The 22,416-nt window shown below is 42.4% G+C and overlaps 1 protein-coding gene across 1 annotated transcript in view; it reads right to left on the bottom strand.

Annotated features, from left to right (window-relative positions):
- pard3ba (par-3 family cell polarity regulator beta a) overlaps nucleotides 1-22,416 on the bottom strand; it is a 120,165-nt gene that overhangs the window by 2,923 nt on the left and 94,826 nt on the right. Inside the window, exons 20-22 of the mRNA XM_030779013.1 lie at nucleotides 21,287-21,553; nucleotides 14,975-15,087; nucleotides 4,807-4,876 (exon numbers count right to left, since the gene is read on the bottom strand). Coding sequence (XP_030634873.1) covers nucleotides 4,807-4,876; nucleotides 14,975-15,087; nucleotides 21,287-21,553 — 450 coding nt within the window. The remainder of the gene's footprint in view (nucleotides 1-4,806; nucleotides 4,877-14,974; nucleotides 15,088-21,286; nucleotides 21,554-22,416) is intronic.

Genomic DNA, 22,416 nt, shown 5'->3' with positions numbered 1-22,416 from the left:
GCTCGCATGAGCCAAACCCCCGGCACCTGCGCACGGGTTCCGAAGGAAATTCTTCACTGAGCTCCTTGTTTGACCCTGAATCTTTAAGCTTTCCCCAGTGAGTGAGAGAGGGAGAGAGAGAGAGAGAGAGAGAGAGAGAGAGAGAATAAGACAAACTGTGAGAATGAGGGAGAAAGAAAGACAGAGATAGATAGGGAGAGAGAGAGAAAGAGAGATAGAGAGAAAGAGTGAAAGAGAGAGAGAGACAATGCCAAACAGCTGGTGGTAGAGAGTGAAGGGAGGGGAGGGGTGGGGTGACAAGGGCAGGGCCAGTTAGATTAGCTCTCAGTAACAGACTCTATACCGTATGCCTGTGAGTCTCAACACCCTGCTCTACATATAAACCCTGCCCTCCCCGCCCCCCTAAAATACAGCACATTCTTTTTATAACAATCAGAGAATGTATCACTTCATGGTAAATTTAAAAAAAACAAAAACAAAACACACAGCAAATGCAGAAATTCTTTTACAGCGCTTTCATGGCTTCAGTTTTCTTCTGAAAGAAGAATAAGAAAGAGCCCTGTCATTCTGAACGTCTAAAGGCACGGCAGGAACCTAGCACGGATCCGACCGACGCGGACCACAACACCACGGTTAACTGACACAGCTCTGGTCTCTGTTCAAACCTTAAGTGCCTAATGTATTTGAAGTCAGTGTTTTTGTTTTAGGTGTTTGGTGTCTGAGATGAACAACTGAACGGTTGTAGTTGAGCTGTTCAATGAACAAGTACAAAGGCTTCACCGTGCCACAAATACAGCACTTCTGGCCCGTACAGAAACTAATGCTGGGGTTGGAAGAAGTAAATGTACCGAGACGACTCGTCGGGTAAATTTTCGCTTGTCTGCTGGCTTCTGTTAAATGGAAAAAGTGGCTCTATTTTTGCTTGTTTGTGTGTTCATTACTAGAGTCTGATTTGATTCGTAAGACATTTTTCACTGAGAGAGAGAGAGAGCGGCAGAAGCTTCCAGAAGGTCGGCAAACCAGTGACGCAAACGTGAGGGGTGGGGGGGGGGGGGGGGGGGGTGGGGCGGCGGCGGTTATGAGAGCTGAGTAACTAAGTTCCATTTCCAAACCTGATTTCATTATAGCCTCTTTGTTTCAGAGCAAACAAAGTTAAGGCAAAAACAATGGATCGCCTTTATTTACTTGGAGGCGAGATGGCAGCCGCCATACGGGAAAAAAGAACAAAATAAATAAATAAAAATAAATGCAATAATAGCAGATGTAATGAAAGAATGAAAAAGAAGTTATGGTTTCAGTTACCTCTGGAAAAAAAAGGGAATAAAGGTCTATTAACAGCGACACCTACTCGCTCTGTTGATACTCCAAGTATTGGTTTCCATTTCAGAACCCGGTGGAAACCAAGAAAATGTAGCCTTTTTTTCTGAGCATAAAATAAAGTCCATTCTCGCCCTCCTCATTACATATAATGCACACGTCTTCCTCAGCCCGCTGTGGACATTAGATACATAACTTATGATATGGATTATAAGACCAAGAGAATATAGAAAGGCTGACCTTTAAAATCAGACAAATGTTTAAAACCTAAATGAGTCCGGTGACAAAAACAATACAATCATTATAGCGAAACCCCTAAATGCCCTCAGATGGCCTTGGCCAACTCCTGAGACCATGCTAATATAAACAGGCCATCCGTGGGGGGTATTTCTTGCCTGTCAGATAGACGCTCATTAGGTTTGAACACACTCTAAGATCAAATCCCACTATGGTTCCAGAGAAACCCAGAGCAAACGTGGAAGACCATGGGAATCATGGTAAGGGTGCACTCTCTGTTGCGTGCATCGGCTGTATACAGGTGAGTGAGTCAAGATCCAGTGGACTAGCACAAAAGGGGTTTGAGAGAATGTGGCAAAATGAGCCTACGCCCATTTGAAATCCTCAAGTGCTTTCTTTTTTCCCTATTTTTTTCATTATGAACACACAATATAAGTGCTTCCATCTCAGAGAAAGGACTAAAGTGGTAATTGCTGTGATATGCTTGCCTACACACACTGTGAGGAAAAAAAAAAAAAAAAGTGGCATGGTGTAGAACCGAAAAAGGCAAAGCATAATGAACCATCATATGGAGCAAGACTATAAGCTGAAATTTCACTGAAGCCGACTCAACACACCTCTCTCCGATGCATTCGCTTTTCAGTATAATGTTCTGGTGGAAGCATGACCTATATATGTTGTGTATCCAATATTTGTGTATTTTTTTCCTTGAAAGTGCAAATGTTTCATGCATGTCTTGTATACCTTTTCAGACATCTCTTGAGTAAATCCTTCCTAGCTGAGCTATGGTGTTTAAAAACCTAGTTATGTGTAAGGGGACTATTTCTGCTATTTTTGACCATATGGTCTGGCTCTAAAGTTACATAACAGAATGGGGGAAATGTAAATAGAGGACTGAACAGAGCCTATGATGCCCAAACTCAGAGAGGTGGGTTTCCACAGCCCAGGTGTATGCTAAAGTTCATCTCCCATTGTTTTGCCTGCATGAAGGGCCTGTGTGAGAAAGCAAAATACCCACGCTAGCTCAGTGCATATTTTGAAGAAAATGTCTGTTTTTGAAAATGGAGTGGCTTCCCAGGTGGACAGCCTGACAATAAGGTTCTTTTTTTAAACCGCTGTTGTGTCACGCCTGTAGATCTTGTAGAAGAATCTAGAAAGTGAAACACCAGACTGCATTGGAAAACAGTAGTTTTAGGAAGGCTGGTCCAGTCATGGATGTGTGAGTCAGCTATGCATGGATGCACAGACTCATCTGGACATTACAGTCAATTATCCATCTCCATAAGTAGACTATCACACTGCTGCTACGGCATGCAACAGGCTGTCTTATCCAAATAATCCAATCAAAACCAGGCTTTAGTCACAGGCCGATTACCTACTCAGTCTGGGAGAAATGTTAAGGGTGACCCTGATTTACCTTTTCATTGCAAAAAAAAGAAAACAACAACAATGACAACAACAAAAACAAAAACAAAACAGACACACGAACAAACAAACAAACAAAACCCTTCATGAGATCAGAAAATGCTCATTCACGCCAATGGAGATAAGTAATGTATTTGGAATGTATGAGGCCGCTCAGATTCCAGCATTGAAATCAGTGCTAATCTGACTGATGTTACAGCAGATAAACTGGTGCCACAGCCTGGCAAACCCTAGCTGATCTTCTAACCTCATCCAGGGCTGTTCCAGACACTGAGGTTTGGGGGTCAAAGCACAGCGAGTAAATGAGGCGTGGCTTGTTAGCATACGTCAGTACCCGCTCTGGTAGCTGCTATTTACCGTAACCGAAATATGGTGCTGGCTCTCCTAGGAAAAGGCTATTACCCTTAGCTTAGCGGCAAATGACTAGCATTAGTGATACACTGGTTTGATTGTGTAATGAGGGTTTTTGAAGTTGACCCTGTGACTGGAACATGGGGGGACCGGCTGATCTCCCATTAATACTTGGTGAAGAAGTGAATTTATTGTAGAGTGGGTGTCCAGAGCTAAAGAGATGTGAAATACTATTTAAGAAATGGACACCCTCGGGGAGTCTTGCAAAAAGCCTGAATAGTCACCAGCGCCTGTGTTCATCCACACATGTACACACTCTCTCTCTCTCTCACACACACACAGGCACACACATACACAGAGGCACACACACACACACACACAGGCACACAAAAATATGCTAATATAACAGAGCCACATGGCGAGTGCTGCAGTCATTTGAAAGGAAATGGACTTGAATGAGCAGCCTGAGGGGACTGTGCACAGAGTTCAGTCCTGAAAAATGCATTTCATTTTATTTAAATGATTTCTTTTATTCTCCTATGAATATTTTGGAGCTGCGGTGTGATATTGACGCTTCAGGGAGAGAGATGGAGAGCTGCAAGAGGGTGGAGTTGATGGTTTATTTTGGGGGAGAAACATCAAAACATGAGAGCTAGCAGCTAAAAAAAGTCCATATAAATTATCTCTTAACTACAAATAACTTTGTCTGACTCACTAAGATGTCTTAGTTGAACTCGCACTGGTGTTTAAAGGGAGTGTCATGTTTAAATAAAGTTTACTTTGCAGCTCTGACGAGTTTTCGATACACTGGTGAAAACTGCTCAGCAGAGCAGACCACATGATGAAAGCTTGTGATAGAAACGGAAGACAGTTTTCAAAACTTATTAACGGATAAATCAGAGGCTCTCTGCTTTTATCACAAGGTCTTATTGGACATATAGAGCATGCAGCAAAGTACAATATAAAGACAGGCTGATTTTCAATGCAGATATGGTTTTTTGCTATAGCAAAGCCACTTAGGCTTCATTCAATTGACTGACCCCAATAGATCCAGATATGGCTCTTCGTATGTGCTTTTGAGCCTTTTTGTGTATGTATGCATGCTCTCTGATTGAGGCACTTAAGGAGTGGGCAGGGAGCCAAGATCTGATTCAGGCTTCCTCGCAATATCCAGGTCCCTCTGAGAACGGATCAGGTGAATTCCCAGGATGAGGAAACATTCGGAAGACAAACACTCATGATTTAATTAGAGGCTCATAAGAGGATTACTGTGTGTGTGTGTGTGTGTGTGTGTGTGCGTGTGTGTGTGTGTGTGCGCGCGCATGTAGGGGGAAGTCCCCACCAACCTCCTTCCTTTTTTTCACTGGTCAGTGGGAACATGGTGCTATGTGACACGTATAACACACGTACTGTTCCAGAGACCGCATTTGGTGGTATATTAATATGTACACATTCACGCATGCATAAAACACCTACCTGGGCACAGATGCGTATTGTCGGTCTACTTCGTCATATCGTGGAGCCATACGAGGTTCCGGTACTCTCGCTGCCATCTGTACACAGAAGAGAGATTCATAGTAAATTATTAAATTGTGTGTGTGTGGAGAGAGAGAGAGAGAGAGAGAGAGAGAGAGAGAGAGAGAGAGGGGGGGGGCACACAGACAGACAGATAGGCATACAGTTAGACAGACAGACAAGAAGGCCATTTGATAAACAAACAAACAAACAAACAAACAAAATAAAAATGCTACTGCTAGCATGACATCTGATAGACAGGCAAAAGGGTCACAAAATGTAAAACACTTTCAAAAACTTCTCATCTCTCAAACACCACTCATCCAATCACCATGTCCAACTGACCTTCAGCTCTCTCAGTAATCCCATATGGCAAAAGAATAAACAGTTGACAATGACAAGGCTAAATGTTCATTTAAGTCCATTAGTCATAGACACATACAACATATGTTATTTCTTTTTAATTTAAGCGAGAGTCCCTGCTAAACACTGATCCCAAAGCAGTCTTTTCCAGTCTCTTTTTCAATGCTTCATCTCATCAGTGTTTACAGTGATTACTCACCACAGATTACAGATCTGATCCTAGATCAGTATTCACGAGCTTCCTCACCTCAGAGTCAACTAAACCCCTTTAAAAGACTAAACATGCACTCATAAACATAAGTTACTGAGTGCACTGTGTTTGGCAGCTGGTGACGGATGAAGGTTAGCCACATTATGTAAAACAGGGTGGTGTGTGTGTGTGTGTGTTGGTGTAATATCTGAGGGTGATATTGCAGTAGATGGTGACATTTGTCTCAATGAGAGGCTTATGAGTGTATTCCCTCTGGTAGATGATAGCACTGCACAGCCTCTCACAGTGGCAGCCTGTACGCTCCCCTGCATGCTAAGTGCGATCTTTAAACACAAAAGGGTGTCTCAGGAGGAATGGAAGGCCTCTGTGAGTGAGAGGTGTGTGTGTGTGTGTGTATATGAGTGTGTGAGTGTGTGTGTGTTTGAGACTCAAAGGTCACAGTTTTGCCAGGGAAAATGATTGTGATGGTGATGGACTGCTTGATATTTGGGATGATAGACCAATTGTGGCACTTTTTTTTTTTTTTTATTCCCTGTCTCACTCTCTCTAGACAGTTTCTCTATGAACTCATAGGACTTCCACCATCTCTCTTCCTGAATGAATACAATAGTATGTATCAGCCCACACCCTCCCCTGTCTCTCTATCTCTGGCTCTCTCTCTCATTCTCATTTTTTGACATTTAATAGGCATCAAAAGCTAAGACCAGTGGAGTGTAGAGGAGACCGGACCTGCTGATTCACAGATTAAGTTTAAGATCTCAGAACTCTTATCAGTGAAGGATTTCTTACGTCACTTCCTCCTCCTGCTGCTAAGACCATAGCCAGGTGTGCATTTTGTCATTTTGTTTTTCTCTGTGTTGTGATGAGACCCTCTCTATTTCTCTCTCTAATTTCTCTTCATTGCTTTCTGTGCCCTGGTGCTCAGAGGATAATAAAGAATCTCAGATGGGGTGAAGGCATTTAGAAGGCAGGCGTAACAATGCATCATCATTATTAACAGCAGAACTTGCTTGTTTACCTCTGGTTAAAGGCTTACTCTGCACACAATATTAACTTTTTTTTTTTTTTTTTTATAAGTTCACATGATTGATTTCTGAGCAAGGATATGAGTTATATATTATGCAGACGGTGCATAATACAGCTGTGGTAACCAGTTTCATATCTGGAAACTGTGTATCTGTCAGATCATTAATGGCTGCTGGGTTAGCATAAGTGACAGTGTGGAGTCACTGAATGGGCTAATGGCTAGAGGCTAGTGTCATGTCTAGGCCAGGAGTTAGAAAATGTTGCCATGGGGTGTCTGCTGGTCTGCCTGCATCCCTGTGGTGTGAGCAAGAGGCAGGATTAACCTGACCCCCACCCCCCCCCACCTCACGGCCCCTCTCCCCACTACACACACACACACACACACACACATACACATCATGCTAAACTAGCCAGAGGCTATGTAGGACCTTAGATCAGACACCATGGCAACAGTGCTGCTTCGCAGCAACAAAAGCTTTGTGACTTGGATTCAAGAGGTAGGACACTACCATTTTAGCTTACCTTTTTACTGTTTGTTTGTTTGTTGTTTGTGTTGGTCTGTGTGTGCGTGTGTGTGTGTGTGTACGTGCGTATGTGTGTTCTTGTGTACAGAGGAGGGTGTGTACAGTGTTTCAATGATGTCGCACAAATGCTTAGCACATCATGATGAGCCATTGAGTGTAGAGGAAATTTGCCATAACATTATATAGCGCTGGACTGGGACCACACACACACACACACGCACACACCTACACACACACACCCACTTGTGCGTACGTCAGTCATGCATATGGATGTGGCAGGGAGATTAGATCGATGGTATTTACGCTATGCTGGAGGCTGGATAAACACAAACACACCAGCACCATGAAGGGCAAGGTCAGCAGGCTCAGATGCAGTGGAGCGATTCCCCTCTGAAAAAAACAGGCATTTAGGCTGAAGCACAGCCATTCACCCTGAAAAGAGCCATTTGGGGAATCACTCTGAAACTCGGACCCGGAGCCGTCAAGTTCAAACATCATTCCACACACACACAAAGTGAGCGAGCGAGAGAGAGGGTGAGAGAGAGAGAGAGAGAGAGAGAGAGAGAGAGAGTGAGAGGAGAGACAGAGAGGGAAAAAGGGAGTTGTTTGAGGGAATCGTTCCAAACGGATCTGAGCCAAATACAAACTCAGTCAGATTGAAAACAAAGATACTCATAAACAGAGGAGCAGCGTTATCAAATCCCAGCCTGTCCATTTAAACAGACCAAATTTACCCAAAAAAAACACCAAACACCACATTTGTGTAGATTCAATAATTTAAGGGAAACAGCAGCATGCTGATGGTCAAAAGTTATAGATGGGTGAAAATCCATCTGATTCTTGTCAATAAAATATCAGGTCTGTCCATATATTCAGCTACAAATGGGACTCAAAGCGCAAAACTACAGACTTTGCAGTTGGAAGGTTTGTGGCAACATTTTTTTTTTTTTTTTTTTGGACTGAATCCAGACTTAAATTTGGAGCTATCTCCACAAAGTGCTCAAACTGCCCCCTCAGACACAATCTCTCTTTTACCACAGCCAAAACCCTGTCTAATGTCACCACCCAGTAATGTGCAGTGTGAATTAACTGTTCTAAAAGTCCGGGTTGAACATAATTTCTTTACAGGGTAATGCAGAACTCCTTACTCATTAACCGTGAAACCCTCAGGTCTTGATTCCTACTTCTGTACATTAATATTATGGTCTGCATTGATATTAAAAAAAAAAAAAAAAAAAAAGCACTTCAGTTTTTCCTTCAATTTAAGACATCTCTCACTTCTATGGAAATATCTGATACATCAGTGATAACTGAAATCTAAAAACATGTTTTATGAAGCCAGTGAAAAAGCGGGGCAGAATTTTGTCTTTAAAATAGGACTGAAATAACGGTTGAGACGATGGCATTGGATGAAATGGTAGTGGTATTAAACTGACTGATTGAAACATCAACCATCTTCTCCCCCCGTCTGTTCTGAAGTTTTACATGCACTAATGGCATCTGTTTTCTGGCCCCATCCCTCTAAAATGCTAATTAGAGTCGGCTGACAGCGAGCACTCACAAACTGGCACCGAAATAGCAGCTGGCATGGCCGCTCACTGACGCTTGGCGACAGCCAATGAGATGCACCCGATAGCTTTCATTTTTCATCATTTTTCTGTAATGAGATTCCATTGATTTTGAGTCGGGACCAAATTTGCTCGTAAGGGAATTAGCGGCGGGGGAGAGCAGCCTCACAGTTGGATTCACTCAAATCAAACTGTGCTCAGCGTTTCACGCAAACAGACTCAAACCGCGCTCGGTGTCTTTCACAACAAATTCCAACTGTGTGCAGTCCCCCTCCTCCTTTACACAACAAAATCATACTTTGTTCAGCTTTTCTCCCTGACGGCAAATTCAAACTGTGTTCATTTCTTTTTGTTTTGTTTTTTTTAAACTGCAAGACAACAAACTTTTTTTTTTTTTCCCCCATTGAAAACCTCAAACTGTGACTAATTTCTCAATAAACAACATTTCTGTGTCATTAAAAACAAAAAAACCCTGAAACTGTGCTGACTGCCCTGCCTACTGATAAAACAGCTGTTTAATCTACAGTTAAACACCATGACTCCCACTCTCCACGGTAAAGCTACCTGTGCCTGTTGTGTCCCAGCACACACCTCCAATACCAACACAGTCCACAGTTCATTGTCTTCACTCTCTGCTCACTCTGCGCCCAGTCTGCAGACTGGGCCTGCTCTGATCCTTCCCTGTAACAGCAACTGTGTAGAATGTCGGTGTGCACATGCATGCATGTATTTCAGAGAGGAAAAAAAAAAATCTTTGAACTATTGTGTAGATAACATTTTTCCTGTTCCTTTTCCTTCAGAGTTGATGTTGAGGTTGATAGTCGGGCCTTTCTTTAACCGAGCGTATCCTAATGTCACTGCCAAGGACCTTTCCTCACATTCCATATCTCAGTTTTCTTACCTTCCTAAAGAACCCCCGCCCCCCCCCCCCCTACACACACACACACACACACACACGCACACGCATGCACACACATACACCATAAGTTCTTTGTTAAAACAAAGAGTGCCAAACAGGCCGGTGATTGTATCATGCTTGGTTTCTCTCAGGAGATCTGCTGCAGTGTTTGTGTACGGGCGTAAATGTTGCAGCCACAGGCCAGTGCTCTCTAATGTCCCCTAAACACTCACAGTCCTGGTGCCTAGGAACCCACAGCTTGTCAGCGGCAGATGGTGGAGCCAGTTTTGGGGGGCGTAATTTGGAAAAATTGAGAGACTTTTAGCCACCCGGTCATGACCTCTTTCTCCTCCTCCAGCCCAAGCCTAGCATTGGTGTGTTTTTTTTTTGTTGTGTTTTTTTTTTTCCACTCCATACCCTGCATGAAATTCTGACGAAGTTGATGTTTTTTTTTGTCTTCTTCTCTCATATTTTAGTTCAAATTCTGCCCAGGTTCAGGTAGATGATTTTTCACAGTGGAGTATACTGGAGAGTTCTATGCTGCGATGTAGTTACAAAGCTTGTTCTGTTTTGTGGCCACACACACACACACACACTCTGAAATGAGAATAATTTGATAATGTATCCATTTTACGTGGAACTTTAAAGCTACTGGAGGAATTTAACATATTTTATAGGGGTTAATCTGACAGAACAGAGCATTAAGATGTAAGTGAAGCACGGCTTTTAAAATCTGTTTAGTGGGATTTTTTTTTTTTTGTAATATCAACATCGTAGATTGATTTAGGACACACGCACACACACACACACACACACACACACACACACACACAAACGCACAGACACAAACGCACAGACTAATAGTCCTTTGTGGCCTTGTGAATCCAATAATCTGGAGAGCCCTGCTGACAAATTCCACACACAGTAGATGGCCTGCCTCTACTCACGTCTGCCATCCTGGCCCTAAATAAGGATCATCTCGCCTTTCTCTCTCCTTGTTTTGTGTGGCTTCATATGGATTCTCGGGCTACGCTTCCACCTACTTCTTAAGAAAAAAAAAGGCAATTGCCATTCATCTGAACTTTTTTTTTTAACCTCTGAGGTTTGTCTTTGACCTCCGGCAGATGGTGTGACCAGCTTGCCCATTATGTTTCAGTCATGGCATGTCTGTCACTGTCTTTCTCTGTATCTCTCTTTAACCAGACGCATTTCCAATGGTTCTCTAATACAGTCCACTCAATTCTCTCTCTCCCAGCACCTAATTTTACAGACAATGTCATAGACACTTTCCTCTCCTCTCCTTCACTTTCTAACTTTTCTGTTTCCCTAACTCTTTCGTCATACGTTGTGAAGAGTTTGCCCTGTGTTGTCTGGACTGGTTTGTGGGGTCATTTTGATGTCTTCTGATGTCTCTGTCTCAGAGTTTAAGATACAGAGCTGATTAGGCAATACTCTGTCAGTTCTGCTCCACTCACGGACACTGTAACTCTTTACACTTAAGATTCAATATCGCACCTGCCTCTATCTGTGTGAGACCACGCCACTCCTTTACAACTGCACTGGACAGAAGAAGGAGGGTTGCCATCACCTCTAATATCCATCGTGCCTCACTTGCTCTCTTCCTCTCTCTCTCGTTCTCTCATTATATCCAGCTTTGTCTTACTGTCGACTTAGCGTTTGACTTTCTGTTTCTCTTTTTGTCGTACGGCATGAGGGAACAACTTCAGAAAGTTGCACTCCGGCTGTTGTATAATGACACCTATTATCCCTGTTAAGTTAAGTCAAAACATTCCCTGCTTTACCTTAAAGTTCAAAAACCTTCCTCTGAGCTAGATCCTCCAGGGGGTCAGGGGTCGGACTGTATCTAATGAGACTTGAAGTAGAAATGCACCCGCGCGCGCACGCCAGCACACACACACATGCGCACATGCACACGCACGCACACACACACACACACACACAGACTGACTCCTTAGATGGTGCCCCAGACAGGCTATAAGGGCACAACCAGTCTCTAATCCAATTAAAATTCTTCCGTCATTACTGAATGCATGCCTCACTGTCCTGTGTGTGTGAGTGTGTGTGTGTGTGTTCAAGTACTCCAGTGGCCAGACCTCTTAAGATGGCCTTCAGCTCACTGGACCCTCCCCCTTATTCACTCTTCTTTTTACTCCTTTCTTCTTTCTCTCTCTCTTTCTTTTTTTTTTTTAAATCTATTAACTGCCTCCAGCGGTCTGCTTTGGTCCACTGTCACAGAGGGACTCAGTGTCTTCTTTAAGAGAATCTGTTTACAATCAGAATTTCTGTTTAGAATCAGACAGGCCATGCTCTACTTCAACGCTTCCCTTCAAATGCTTTATGACTGCTGCACACACGCCTTCTTCCAACATGTCAGTCCACAGCATATTTACCAACTTAACATAGCAATATCACATGATTTAAAGAAACAAAACCAAACAATGCTGTCTTGTTCACAGCAAGTAGTAGAATATTGTGGTGGGTGGGTGAGGGAGGGACAAAGTTGTTTGTTATCATTGGCTGTCACAGTTTGTAAAATGTTAAAAATACCATTGGCCCAAATCAGGGTTTTATGGTGGGATTATTAGATAAAATGTAGTGAGTTTTCAAGGTGCACTCAGATGCAGTCAGTCTAAGCACACTGAAATGACAAAACTGGCCAAGGAGATCCACACCCTTACCACTATAACGACAGACCACAGATTTACAATGTCTTATAACTGTTATAATGTGTTATTGCTCTGCTAATGACCTGATGTATTAACTGTCCAAGTCATCTCGTACATTGTCCATTCAGTACATCAACACTTAAGACAGACAGTCTAGAAGCTTCTATTCCACATCAGCCTTAACCTAGTCTAACCACCCTTGCTGTCTTTTTGTTTTTCCTGGAAACTTCCACAGAAACAAACTTTTCCACTTTTCCAGAAGATATGTATAATCACATGAGATGTAATTGTGTCTTTTCGTTGAGCCAAAGGCAAAGGGTTCAATCTGACAAAGGTTTTTTTTTTCCCCTCCCAAATCTCTTTAGAGTGGCCGGCTGTAGCCTGGGTTAAAACAAACAGCACAGACTAAATTGACATGCTGCAGCTGGCAGCCGGAATAAAGGATCTAGAAAATGGCCACACATTTTTTTTTTTTTTTTAATTTAGTTTTTTTTTGTTTGGTTGTTTTTGTTTTTTTTAGGAAAGTGCAGAGTAGAAGTCCTACTGACATTATTTTGGAGTCTTGTAGCTTTAGAGAGGGAGCCTTAAGATTTAGGCAATAATTCTAGTCTTTTATGAGGTTCACTCAAAATGTCTGTCTCTGTCTTTATCAGGAACTCTACCAATACCATAGGAATAATTGAAGAAACTTATCTAAATTGTTTTTTTTTTTTTTCTCTCTGTCGAAAGCGCACATTAAAATCGAAGGAAACTGCAACAATTGTGCGCATTCGGTCTGTTGTGTTTGTAATTAGTTAAACCTCAAGTCTCAAGATAACTGCAACATGTCGCTAGCTCTCCCGGTATCGCAGCATGCAACAGGAAGGACCAGCAGACGAGACAAATGCCCACATCAATCAAGGAGATGCGCTCGTCTTGTTTTCTTAATGATCCCGTGAGTCATTCATTAATGATCTTCTGCTTATTTATTAAGTGAGACGTGTGTGAGGGAATGAATGTTTATGCTTGAGAGACGGCCCTTGTAGTCCACATTAAAACATCATCACATTGATGTATGTTGCCTGTCATACAAAAAATAAAATAAAAACTGCCAAAGCCAGCCATGGACCGGCACAATTAAAAGCTTTGCTGAATGATATAAGAATGGGAATTGGTGTGTACATGTGTGTGTTTGTGTGTGCGTGTCTGTGTATGCGTGTGTTCAATTTGCATGTGGGCAGGCCCTGGGGTCTGAGACTTGCCTGTTAGTCTGCTGTGTCTGTGTGTGTGTGTGTCTGTGCGTGTGTGTGTGTGTTTGAGAAAAGGAATGTCTTACAGTCTGATATATGTGATGCAGAGATGTTAAGGGTCAGATTTCTCTAAGCCTTGTGCAAACTTACCACACACAGGAAACACACACACACAGAGACTGAGAGAGAGAGTTAGAGAAAGAGAGAGAGAGAGAGAGAGAGAGAGAGAGAGAGAGAGAGAGAGGGAGAGAGAGAGAGAGAGAGAGAGAGAGAGAGACACTCATACACATACACAAACACACATAGTCACTAGGCAACAAAGAGAGAAATAGCTAAAAATATGATGACTGGCTAGGTTTAACTTTGCGGTGAGACAAACCAATAAACGGAAAGATTTTAAACTGTCAACGTCTAACATTTTCGCGTTGAAATCACTTATAAAAGTGTTCCCAGAAAAATGCAAACAGTTCTTATACTTAGAGGGGCCTGAATGTTGGAAAGTTCAGGAAGAATGAGTATTACGTTGGATTAGAAACTCTTCCCGAATGCTGAGAGAGCGAAAGCTTCTTTAACATAAACAAACACACACACACACACACACACACACACACAGTGCTAACCTTAGGTCTTAAAAGTACCGAGTGGTACTTGAGCAATTTGAATGAAATTAAGTTATTTAAATGTTTAGTAGTGGAAGGACAAGTTAGGGAAAGGAAGGGCACACACACATAGACACACACAAAAGCATAACCACAGGTATTCTGTCTCTGTCTCTCTCCGAATTCGGGTCAAAGTTTATCCTGTGGTAATAAAATGTTAGCTCCAAAATTCTATTTGTAATTCTATATGTATTAAATGTGGAGAGTCGTGTGAAATATAACCAAATACTTGCGATTATATTCTTTGTACTCTGTTGCCTTAAATCCCATAAAAAGGCAAGGCTCCTGATTTTAGACAAAACGCAGCTAGATTATGGAGACAATGCAGTCAATCATAAAATAAGTACAGGTGAGAGATTTCTGCAGTCTACTAAATCCTGGGAATGAGGAAAATAAAAGCGACTGAACAATAAGTTGGGATCTTAAAAAAACTGGGTCAGTCCTTCAATTAGCCCCCCCCCCCCCCCATTACCCATTTTGAAGGTGCTTAAGGGGAGCATTTATGATATTTTGACTGTGACTCAGCTGTGTGTGTGTGTTTGTGTGTGTGTGTGTTTGTCTGCCTCTGTGCAGGATGAGAGCAGTCACAGCGATTATACTGTGATTTGTGATTGAAGGCCCTGTGCACATAGATGAGTTCAGATAATCACAGATTTAAAAGATTGGCCTGGAGCAGAGACTGACCAAGAAGAGCTAAACCCACACGCACAAATACACACAGACACACACACACACACACACAACAGCACAACCATACATACATACACACTCAAAGATTTATGGAGTTGTTGGATGTGTTGTCAAACCTGATATAAGAAGTGCTAATTACCATTAGCATTAAGAAAAAACAAAACCATCGACAAAAGAGCAAGAACGAAAGCAAGGATTTGACAGGGGAGGAGAGGAGAGAGGACAGAAGTGAGGGAAGAGGGGAGAGAAGTGAAAGAAGAGAAAGGAGAGACACCGACCCGTGAGGTGTCGTAGTCCTGGGCACGGTGGCGGGCCTCATGTTCGGCATAGGCTGGAGCCGGACGAGTCTTCTGTAGTTCTCTCCGAATCTGCTGCAGACGCTCATTACTGAAACACAACACAGAGGATACGGATGAGTGCGTGTATGTGAATGTGAGTGAGTGTGTGTGTGTGTGTGTGTGTGTGTGTGTTTGTGTGTGTGTGCACGCATGTCTGTCTGTTCTCAACATTACTGAAACGTAACAGAGAAGGGCATGGATGAGTGTGTGTGAGGCTGTCTATCTAAAACACTGCTGGCTTGTAATATATCAGAGTAAACTATCAGTTCTTAAGTGGGTGGTTTGCAAACTAATTACTAATCACACACAAATAAGTCAAATGACTAATGGCTTCACCAGCCATTAAATTTATAATGTACTGTTCTCAATGGAGCGGGTGAGCTAGAAAATGAACAAGCCCTCTAACCAAACAGAAAACCAGTCAAAGGAAGGAGCCTCAGCACCTCATTAACTAAAAAACTAACCATACAACTGAGTGTCTACACCGACATAACATCTAACCAGCTAAAAATATTGTTGTGTTCCAACTTATAAAAGAAACTCAGACCGCGTTGCATGAAGAAGACATCAGTGTTTTAAAAGGGAAATTGTCACTCTGGGCGAAGCTCCTTTAAAAAAATGGCGCGGTGCCAAATAAAGCAGAACTATCTCGGAACGAAATGACAAACCGGCAAGCGGTGCCTTGCAGACCTCATTCTGTCCAGATAAGGTCATTCACTCAAAAAGAACAAGAGATTCCAACAAATTTGTCTCATTCTGACAGAATGATTAGCTCTTTTAGCATGCTAATCTTGGCACAGTCCGCGTGTGGAAAGTTTAATCGCGTCTGTGGCTGTAAGCAGACTGTGATATCAAATGATGAAAATGTCTTTTTTTTATTTTTAATCTCAGGGTTAAAATGGAACAACTAATATGAAATTTAGCAAGCCATGTCACAAAGATAGAAAACACACACACACACACACACACACACACACACACACACAAACAGGCGCACACACATATTCACATGCACATAGGCAATGACAACCCAGTCGTCCAACCCAACCCAATGACAACCTCAGGCAAATATTGATTGAGAAATGAAATTAGCAGTGAAACAGAACATCCAGCATGAATACTAAACATTACCTTAAAGAGCCCATCACTAATGAACAGGCAGCCGATTGGCTGAAGTAACACATCTTAGCAATGAATGAATTTATACAAAGATGTACCTCATCTCTCCAACAACTAATTCGACCTGAACTTACACACACACTAACACACCACACACATTCTTCTTCCACAATCATAGCACCAATCTTCTCTTTATCATTTCTATATAATGAGAAGGACATCTCAAAGTCATATTAAAAAAAAAAAAAAGAAAGAAAAAGAAGAAAAAAATTTGACAAAAGGTTTTGCTTTATCAATATTAGCCTGCCTGTCTCCCTTCAAAATAATCTCTATCCATTGAAAAAACAAAAAAAACTACAGCAGCTGGTAGAGGACATACAGAGCGGAGCTTCACATTCTGCACACCCATTAACTAATCCCACAGAATGCAATTAGAGCTGCCATTTTGATTGAGCAGGCACAGGGCTGCCCAAAATGAAAAACACTATCAATGTTTAATTAGACTCCCGCCGAGTGAGAATCTGAGATATGAATCATCCACTATCAGCGATGAGACAAGGAGAGAGAACGCAGTCTCATTGGAAACAATCTGTTCAGTGTGGCTTAGGCTTCGAAAGATGATTAAAACAGTATCAGAAGTTTCTACAAGAATTCAAATAATTGACATTATGCTCCATTACTTTTTCAATATAGTTGAACAATGGCTGTACTTAAGGATTGCCTGCTGCTTCAAAATAGTCGTTGAGATGGTAATTTTTACATACGGAAATCGCAGATCTGGTGCCACTTTGGTGGTTTTCATTTGAAGCACCTTCATGCTTTCTGTCGCTGAGCCCATTTTGGCTTGTGAGAGAATAGAGTTAAGTGGACTAAGCTATGATTAGTGGAGATGAATTTAGAAAGACTTTGTGGGCTATTTACATGGAAACTTTAGGAGATAACCGGGACATTTATGTCTGAACAAAGACATAATTGAAAATGGTGGAGAAAGGGAGGGATAAGGAGGTATTCAGCCCATGCCCACACACATTTACAGACACATGTACACACGCACACTCACTCACACTCACACTCACACACACACACACACACACACACACACACACACACACACACAAAGGGAGAAATGGCAGTAGGCTGTCATCACTAGTTCATTTGGTGTGTGTTTTGTTACTGGTGGTAGGAGAAAGAGAAAGAGAAAAAAGAGAAAGTTCAGTAAAGGCCAAAGGTATTCATTTTCCTCTGTCCAGAAAGAACATTTTCCAGTCTGAGATCCATCACAAACTCTGGCTATGACAGGGAAGTTTGTTAATAAGGAGAGACTGTGTGCTTGAGCTCATATCCCAGTGTGTGTGAGAGTCTTTCTTTGTCTATGTGTCCAACCTCCTCTCTCTCTCTCTCTCTCTATGGTGCAAGCATCTATATGACAAAATGTGTCCATGTACACACTGTACACACATGTAACTACACACACTCACTCACTCACAAGAACACAGACACGTTGCAGTTCTGATTTGAAAGTCCCTCCAAAAATATATCCTGATAAAAAAAAGAAAAGAAAAAAAAAAACGCTCATCTGACCATGAGTAACTGCTAATGTGCTAAGCAGTATTTCTCTCTCTCTCTATCTCTCTCTCTCTTTCACTCCTCTGTCTGCTCATTTCATCTTTGTACCTTCTCTCATCTCTGGCTGCAGGACATGTTGTATAATGCAATTTGACAACACGGGTTGGGCTTTTCCGAAAGGTCCTCAGCAGGCGTTGGCCTGATCAAATGTGACATTCATCTCTAAACACACCTGCCATTTTAGGCGTAATGAAAACGTCTAGTGTTAAATTATGCAGACAATCCTGAAGAAGCATGTTTGAACCTTGATTAGGTTCCAGGGCAACCAATCAAATTCACACACAGAATTATACAAGAATGTGAACCTGTGACACACACGTATGGACATTCAAATATGCACATGTGCATGCACACACAGAGAGATGGACAGACACACAGAGAGAGAGAGAGAGAGAGAGAGAGAGAGAGAGACAGACAGACAAACAAAGTAAACACCTGACTCAAATATACTGTAAACACTTGACTGAAATTTATACAAAATAACTCCCTTCAGCACTTATTCAGACTGATGTCATTTCCTGATGTCATTAGTTTTCATGCCCATGTTATCTTTGTTCTTCCACGTTAATCCAAAGGCTCAAGTATAAGAGGTTTATCTGTTAGACGTTTATGTGTAAGTATGAACTAATATGTAGTTTTATATTCTTTCATAAACATCTATGTACTTGTTAATACGAGAGACCAAGCAGAGTCAGAGACATCAGCAAAAAATGAAGAGTTAAATGAAAACGTCCAAGGGCCAGTGGATAATAAATGAACCAATCTCTAAAATGGTGTTGTGTGCTACTGACCACAAGCCAAATGTTTTGAGAGGAAATGTAAGACATTCCATTTCCTGTCTGGCTGCCATAGTAACCACATCAGCATCTTCCCATTGATATACGAGTGTCAGCTTCTCCTAAGTGAGGGAATTAATGCCTTTTTCATGTTTTATCACCACTAACATTTATGAGTCGTTTATTATGTGTAAAATGCCGAGTAGAACAAAAGGCAGTTGGAAGCAGTGAGGCGACGCATTAGGGAAAGCAAAGGAGAGAGAGAGAGAGTGGCATAGTAATTAACTATCCCAGTAAAAGAGAGAGGACATCAGCACTTAGAGAGAGAGAGAGAGAGAGAGAGAGAGAGAGAGAGGGGGGGGGGGGGGGCACTCCCTCACAAATCTGTCTGACTATTACTTTGTGGTTAATTGACCATTTCTTTCCTTCTTTGCCTCCTCTCTCTCTCTCTCTCGCTCCACATCCTTCCACATGTGCAAACACACAAATGCAGCTATAACAGAGTGTATTTTGAGTGAGCTAGAGAGAGAGAGAGAGAGAGAATGAGTGAGTTGTTGAAGCGTGTTTATGAATGTACGTTTTCTGATATGTATATTACTGTATCACACATTCACACATAGACGTGTGTGTTTTTGATAGACCATAGCAAGTATGAGAGGTGTGTGTGTGTATGTGTGTGTGTGTGTGCATGTGTGCACATGCCCAGGCGCGTGTGTAAGGATTAAAGTACCTCTCCACACTTGAGCTCAGCCAACAGTATTTGGATCAGCTCATATGAATCAATAGTTGAACAAAAGCAGAAATAAACACTGTTCCCCCGGGCTTGGGAACACTCTCATGGATAATTAAGATTAGACAACAAATCAATCGCTTCGCTTTAGTCAAAGCGCTGAACCTTCGCTAAACACTGGCCTTTCAAAGATCCCTGACTCTCAGCCACAGGACGACTGTCAGTGCACAGGAAGGAAACGGACATGGCACTACACCGACTGCTCAGTCACTCAGTCTACCTGTCTGACTCCTTTGATCAAGCTTATGTATCGACGCGGCTCCCAAAATTTCATTTGCATTAGGTTTGTATTAAGAGCTTCTCGAACAAAACAAGCACTGCTGTCAAATTTGGCGGAAACTGACAGCTTTGGATTTAGTGGTGTAATTTTTCGATCAACTGCTATCAGCTCTTTTACCTGCTAATTTAATTTCTTCTATTGATATATAGACAGAGAGATGGATAGATATAGATATAGATATAGATAGATACAAAGATAGACAGACAGATGGACAGACAGACAGACAGACAGACAGGTAGATAGATAGATAGATAGATAGACAGATAGACAGATAGATAGATAGATAGATAGATAGATAGATAGATAGATAGATAGATAGATAGATAGACAGATAGATAGATAGATAGATAGATAGATAGATAGATAGATAGATAGATAGATAGATGCTGTAAGCTGTAAGTCTCTATAGTCATCATGACAGCTTTATGTAATCTGTATGACCAAACACTGACAAGGTGATCAGCATTAACAGTACTGAAGGCCTTTTCTTCCACTGTCTCACCTGTCCACTGTTTCCCTCTAACGTCTCACCTGTCCACTGTCTCTCTCTGACTTCTCATCTGTCCACTGTCTCTCTCTGATGTCTCATCTGTCCACTGTCTCTCAGTGACATCTCACCTGTCCACTGTCTCTCTCAGTGACATCTCACCTGTCCACTGTCTCTCTCAGTGACATCTCACCTGTCCGCTGTCTCTCTCAGTGACATCTCACCTGTCCACTGTCTCTCAGTGACATCTCACCTGTCCACTGTCTCTCATTGACATGTCACCTGTCCACTGTCTCTCAGTGACATCTCACCTGTCCACTGTCTCTCTCAGTGACATCTCACCTGTCTGCTGTCTCTCTCAGTGACATCTCACCTATCCGCTGTCTCTCTCAGTGACATCTCACCTGTCCACTGTCTCTCAGTGACATCTCACCTGTCCACTGTCTCTCAGTGACATCTCACCTGTCCACTGTCTCTCAGTGACATCTCACCTGTCCACTGTCTCTCTCAGTGACATCTCACCTGTCTGCTGTCTCTCTCAGTGACATCTCACCTGTCCGCTGTCTCTCTCAGTGACATCTCACCTGTCTGCTGTCTCTCTCAGTGACATCTCACCTATCCACTGTCTCTCTCAGTGATGTCTCATCTGTCCACTGTCTCTTTCTGACTTCTCATCTGTCCACTGTCTCTCAGTGACATCTCACCTGTCCACTGTCACTTTCTGACGTCTCAGCTGTCAACTGTCTCTCAGTGACATCTCACCTGTCCACTGTCTCTCAGTGACATCTCACCTGTCCACTGTCTCTCATTGACATCTCACCTGTCCACTGTCTCTCAGTGACATCTCACCTATCCACTGTCTCTCTCAGTGATGTCTCATCTGTCCACTGTCTCTTTCTGACTTCTCATCTGTCCACTGTCTCTCTCTGACTTCTCATCTGTCCACTGTCTCTCTCTGACGTCTCAGCTGTCCACTGTCTCTCAGTGACATCTCACCTGTCCACTGTCTCTCTCTGACTTCTCATCTGTCCACTGTCTCTCAGTGACATCTCACCGGTCCACTGTCACTCTCTGATGTCTCAGCTGTCCACTGTCTCTCAGTGACATCTCACCTGTCCACTGTCTCTCAGTGACATCTCACCTGTCCACTGTCTCTCATTGACATCTCACCTGTCCACTGCTGGTGGAGGAGCAGTCCTCTGTTTGTTTACTTTGGCGTACAGCCCCTCACGTGGGTCCTCCATGGGTGCCTCTCTGCTGGGGGCGACAGCCGTGGGTTGGGTGTAAGGGGGGGCAGGTCCACTGGCCTGGTAGGGGGTGTGGGTTGAAACAGGGGGCTCTCTGAAGTTGTTGATACGAGCGTAATTAGGGTCAAGGTCATCATCTTCCACGTCGGGCAGCAGCACACGGTCTGGGGCTGGGCTGCTTCTTTCACTCCTGTAAGACATGGCACTTTAATATTCACACAAAAAAACAACATAAACAAACAAACAAACAAACAAAATGTATTTTTGACATCTTACTGAAATACCAGAGAACTACACATTTGAGACATAACCATTTGTTACATGGTTAGCATTTGTAACCTTTGTTACAATTAATGTAACCATAATTTTGTAATTGAATAACTTGTTGAGTATTGAATAAAAAGGTTGAGTAAACCAAAAAATGGCATTTCTGAGTTCACATGAGGAAGAGTTATTCTGAGGAATTTTGAAAAATGTAAGGAAATATGCCACCAAAACAGTCTGTAATTAGTATAGTATCAAGTATTGAGTTCAAATTCAGATATACATAATTACACTGCCAAATATTGTGGAATGACTGTGAAAAAAGATAGAATGATATATCTTTTCCTTTTTTATGGGCAAAACTTCTAAGTTAGACAATATTTTGAGTCTAGACCAGAACCCCTAATTAAGAGAAACAGAGAATCTCTGACTGGTAGTGTGGGGGGGGGGGGGGGGGGGGGGGGGGGGGGGGGGGGGGGGTCAGGAGCTTACTCTAATAATTGAATGACAGTGTATTGTGGCTAGCGGCAGCGGCATGCTTTTAAATGCTGTGTCAGATAACAGGGCTTCGGTGAGACCTGCTTGTCTGTATGAAAGTGCTTATATGAGAGAGAGAGAGAATGAGCGACATGAGGGCTTAGTGGTGGACTTTAGATGTATCCAGATGGAATTTTACAGACACAATTAAAACCCTGATAAGACTCATTATGTGACGTAGTACGAGGGGGAGTCTTGGAGAGACAAAAGAAAGTCTGGTAAGTCATGAAAGCCTGTTGTCTTTCCGTTAGT

The sequence above is a fragment of the Chanos chanos genome, chromosome 7 (assembly GCF_902362185.1).
Source record: "Chanos chanos chromosome 7, fChaCha1.1, whole genome shotgun sequence".
In the NCBI taxonomy this organism is placed as follows: domain Eukaryota; kingdom Metazoa; phylum Chordata; class Actinopteri; order Gonorynchiformes; family Chanidae; genus Chanos; species Chanos chanos.
Note: the sequence above shows the minus strand (reverse complement) of the source record. Positions and strands in the feature narration are given on the sequence as shown.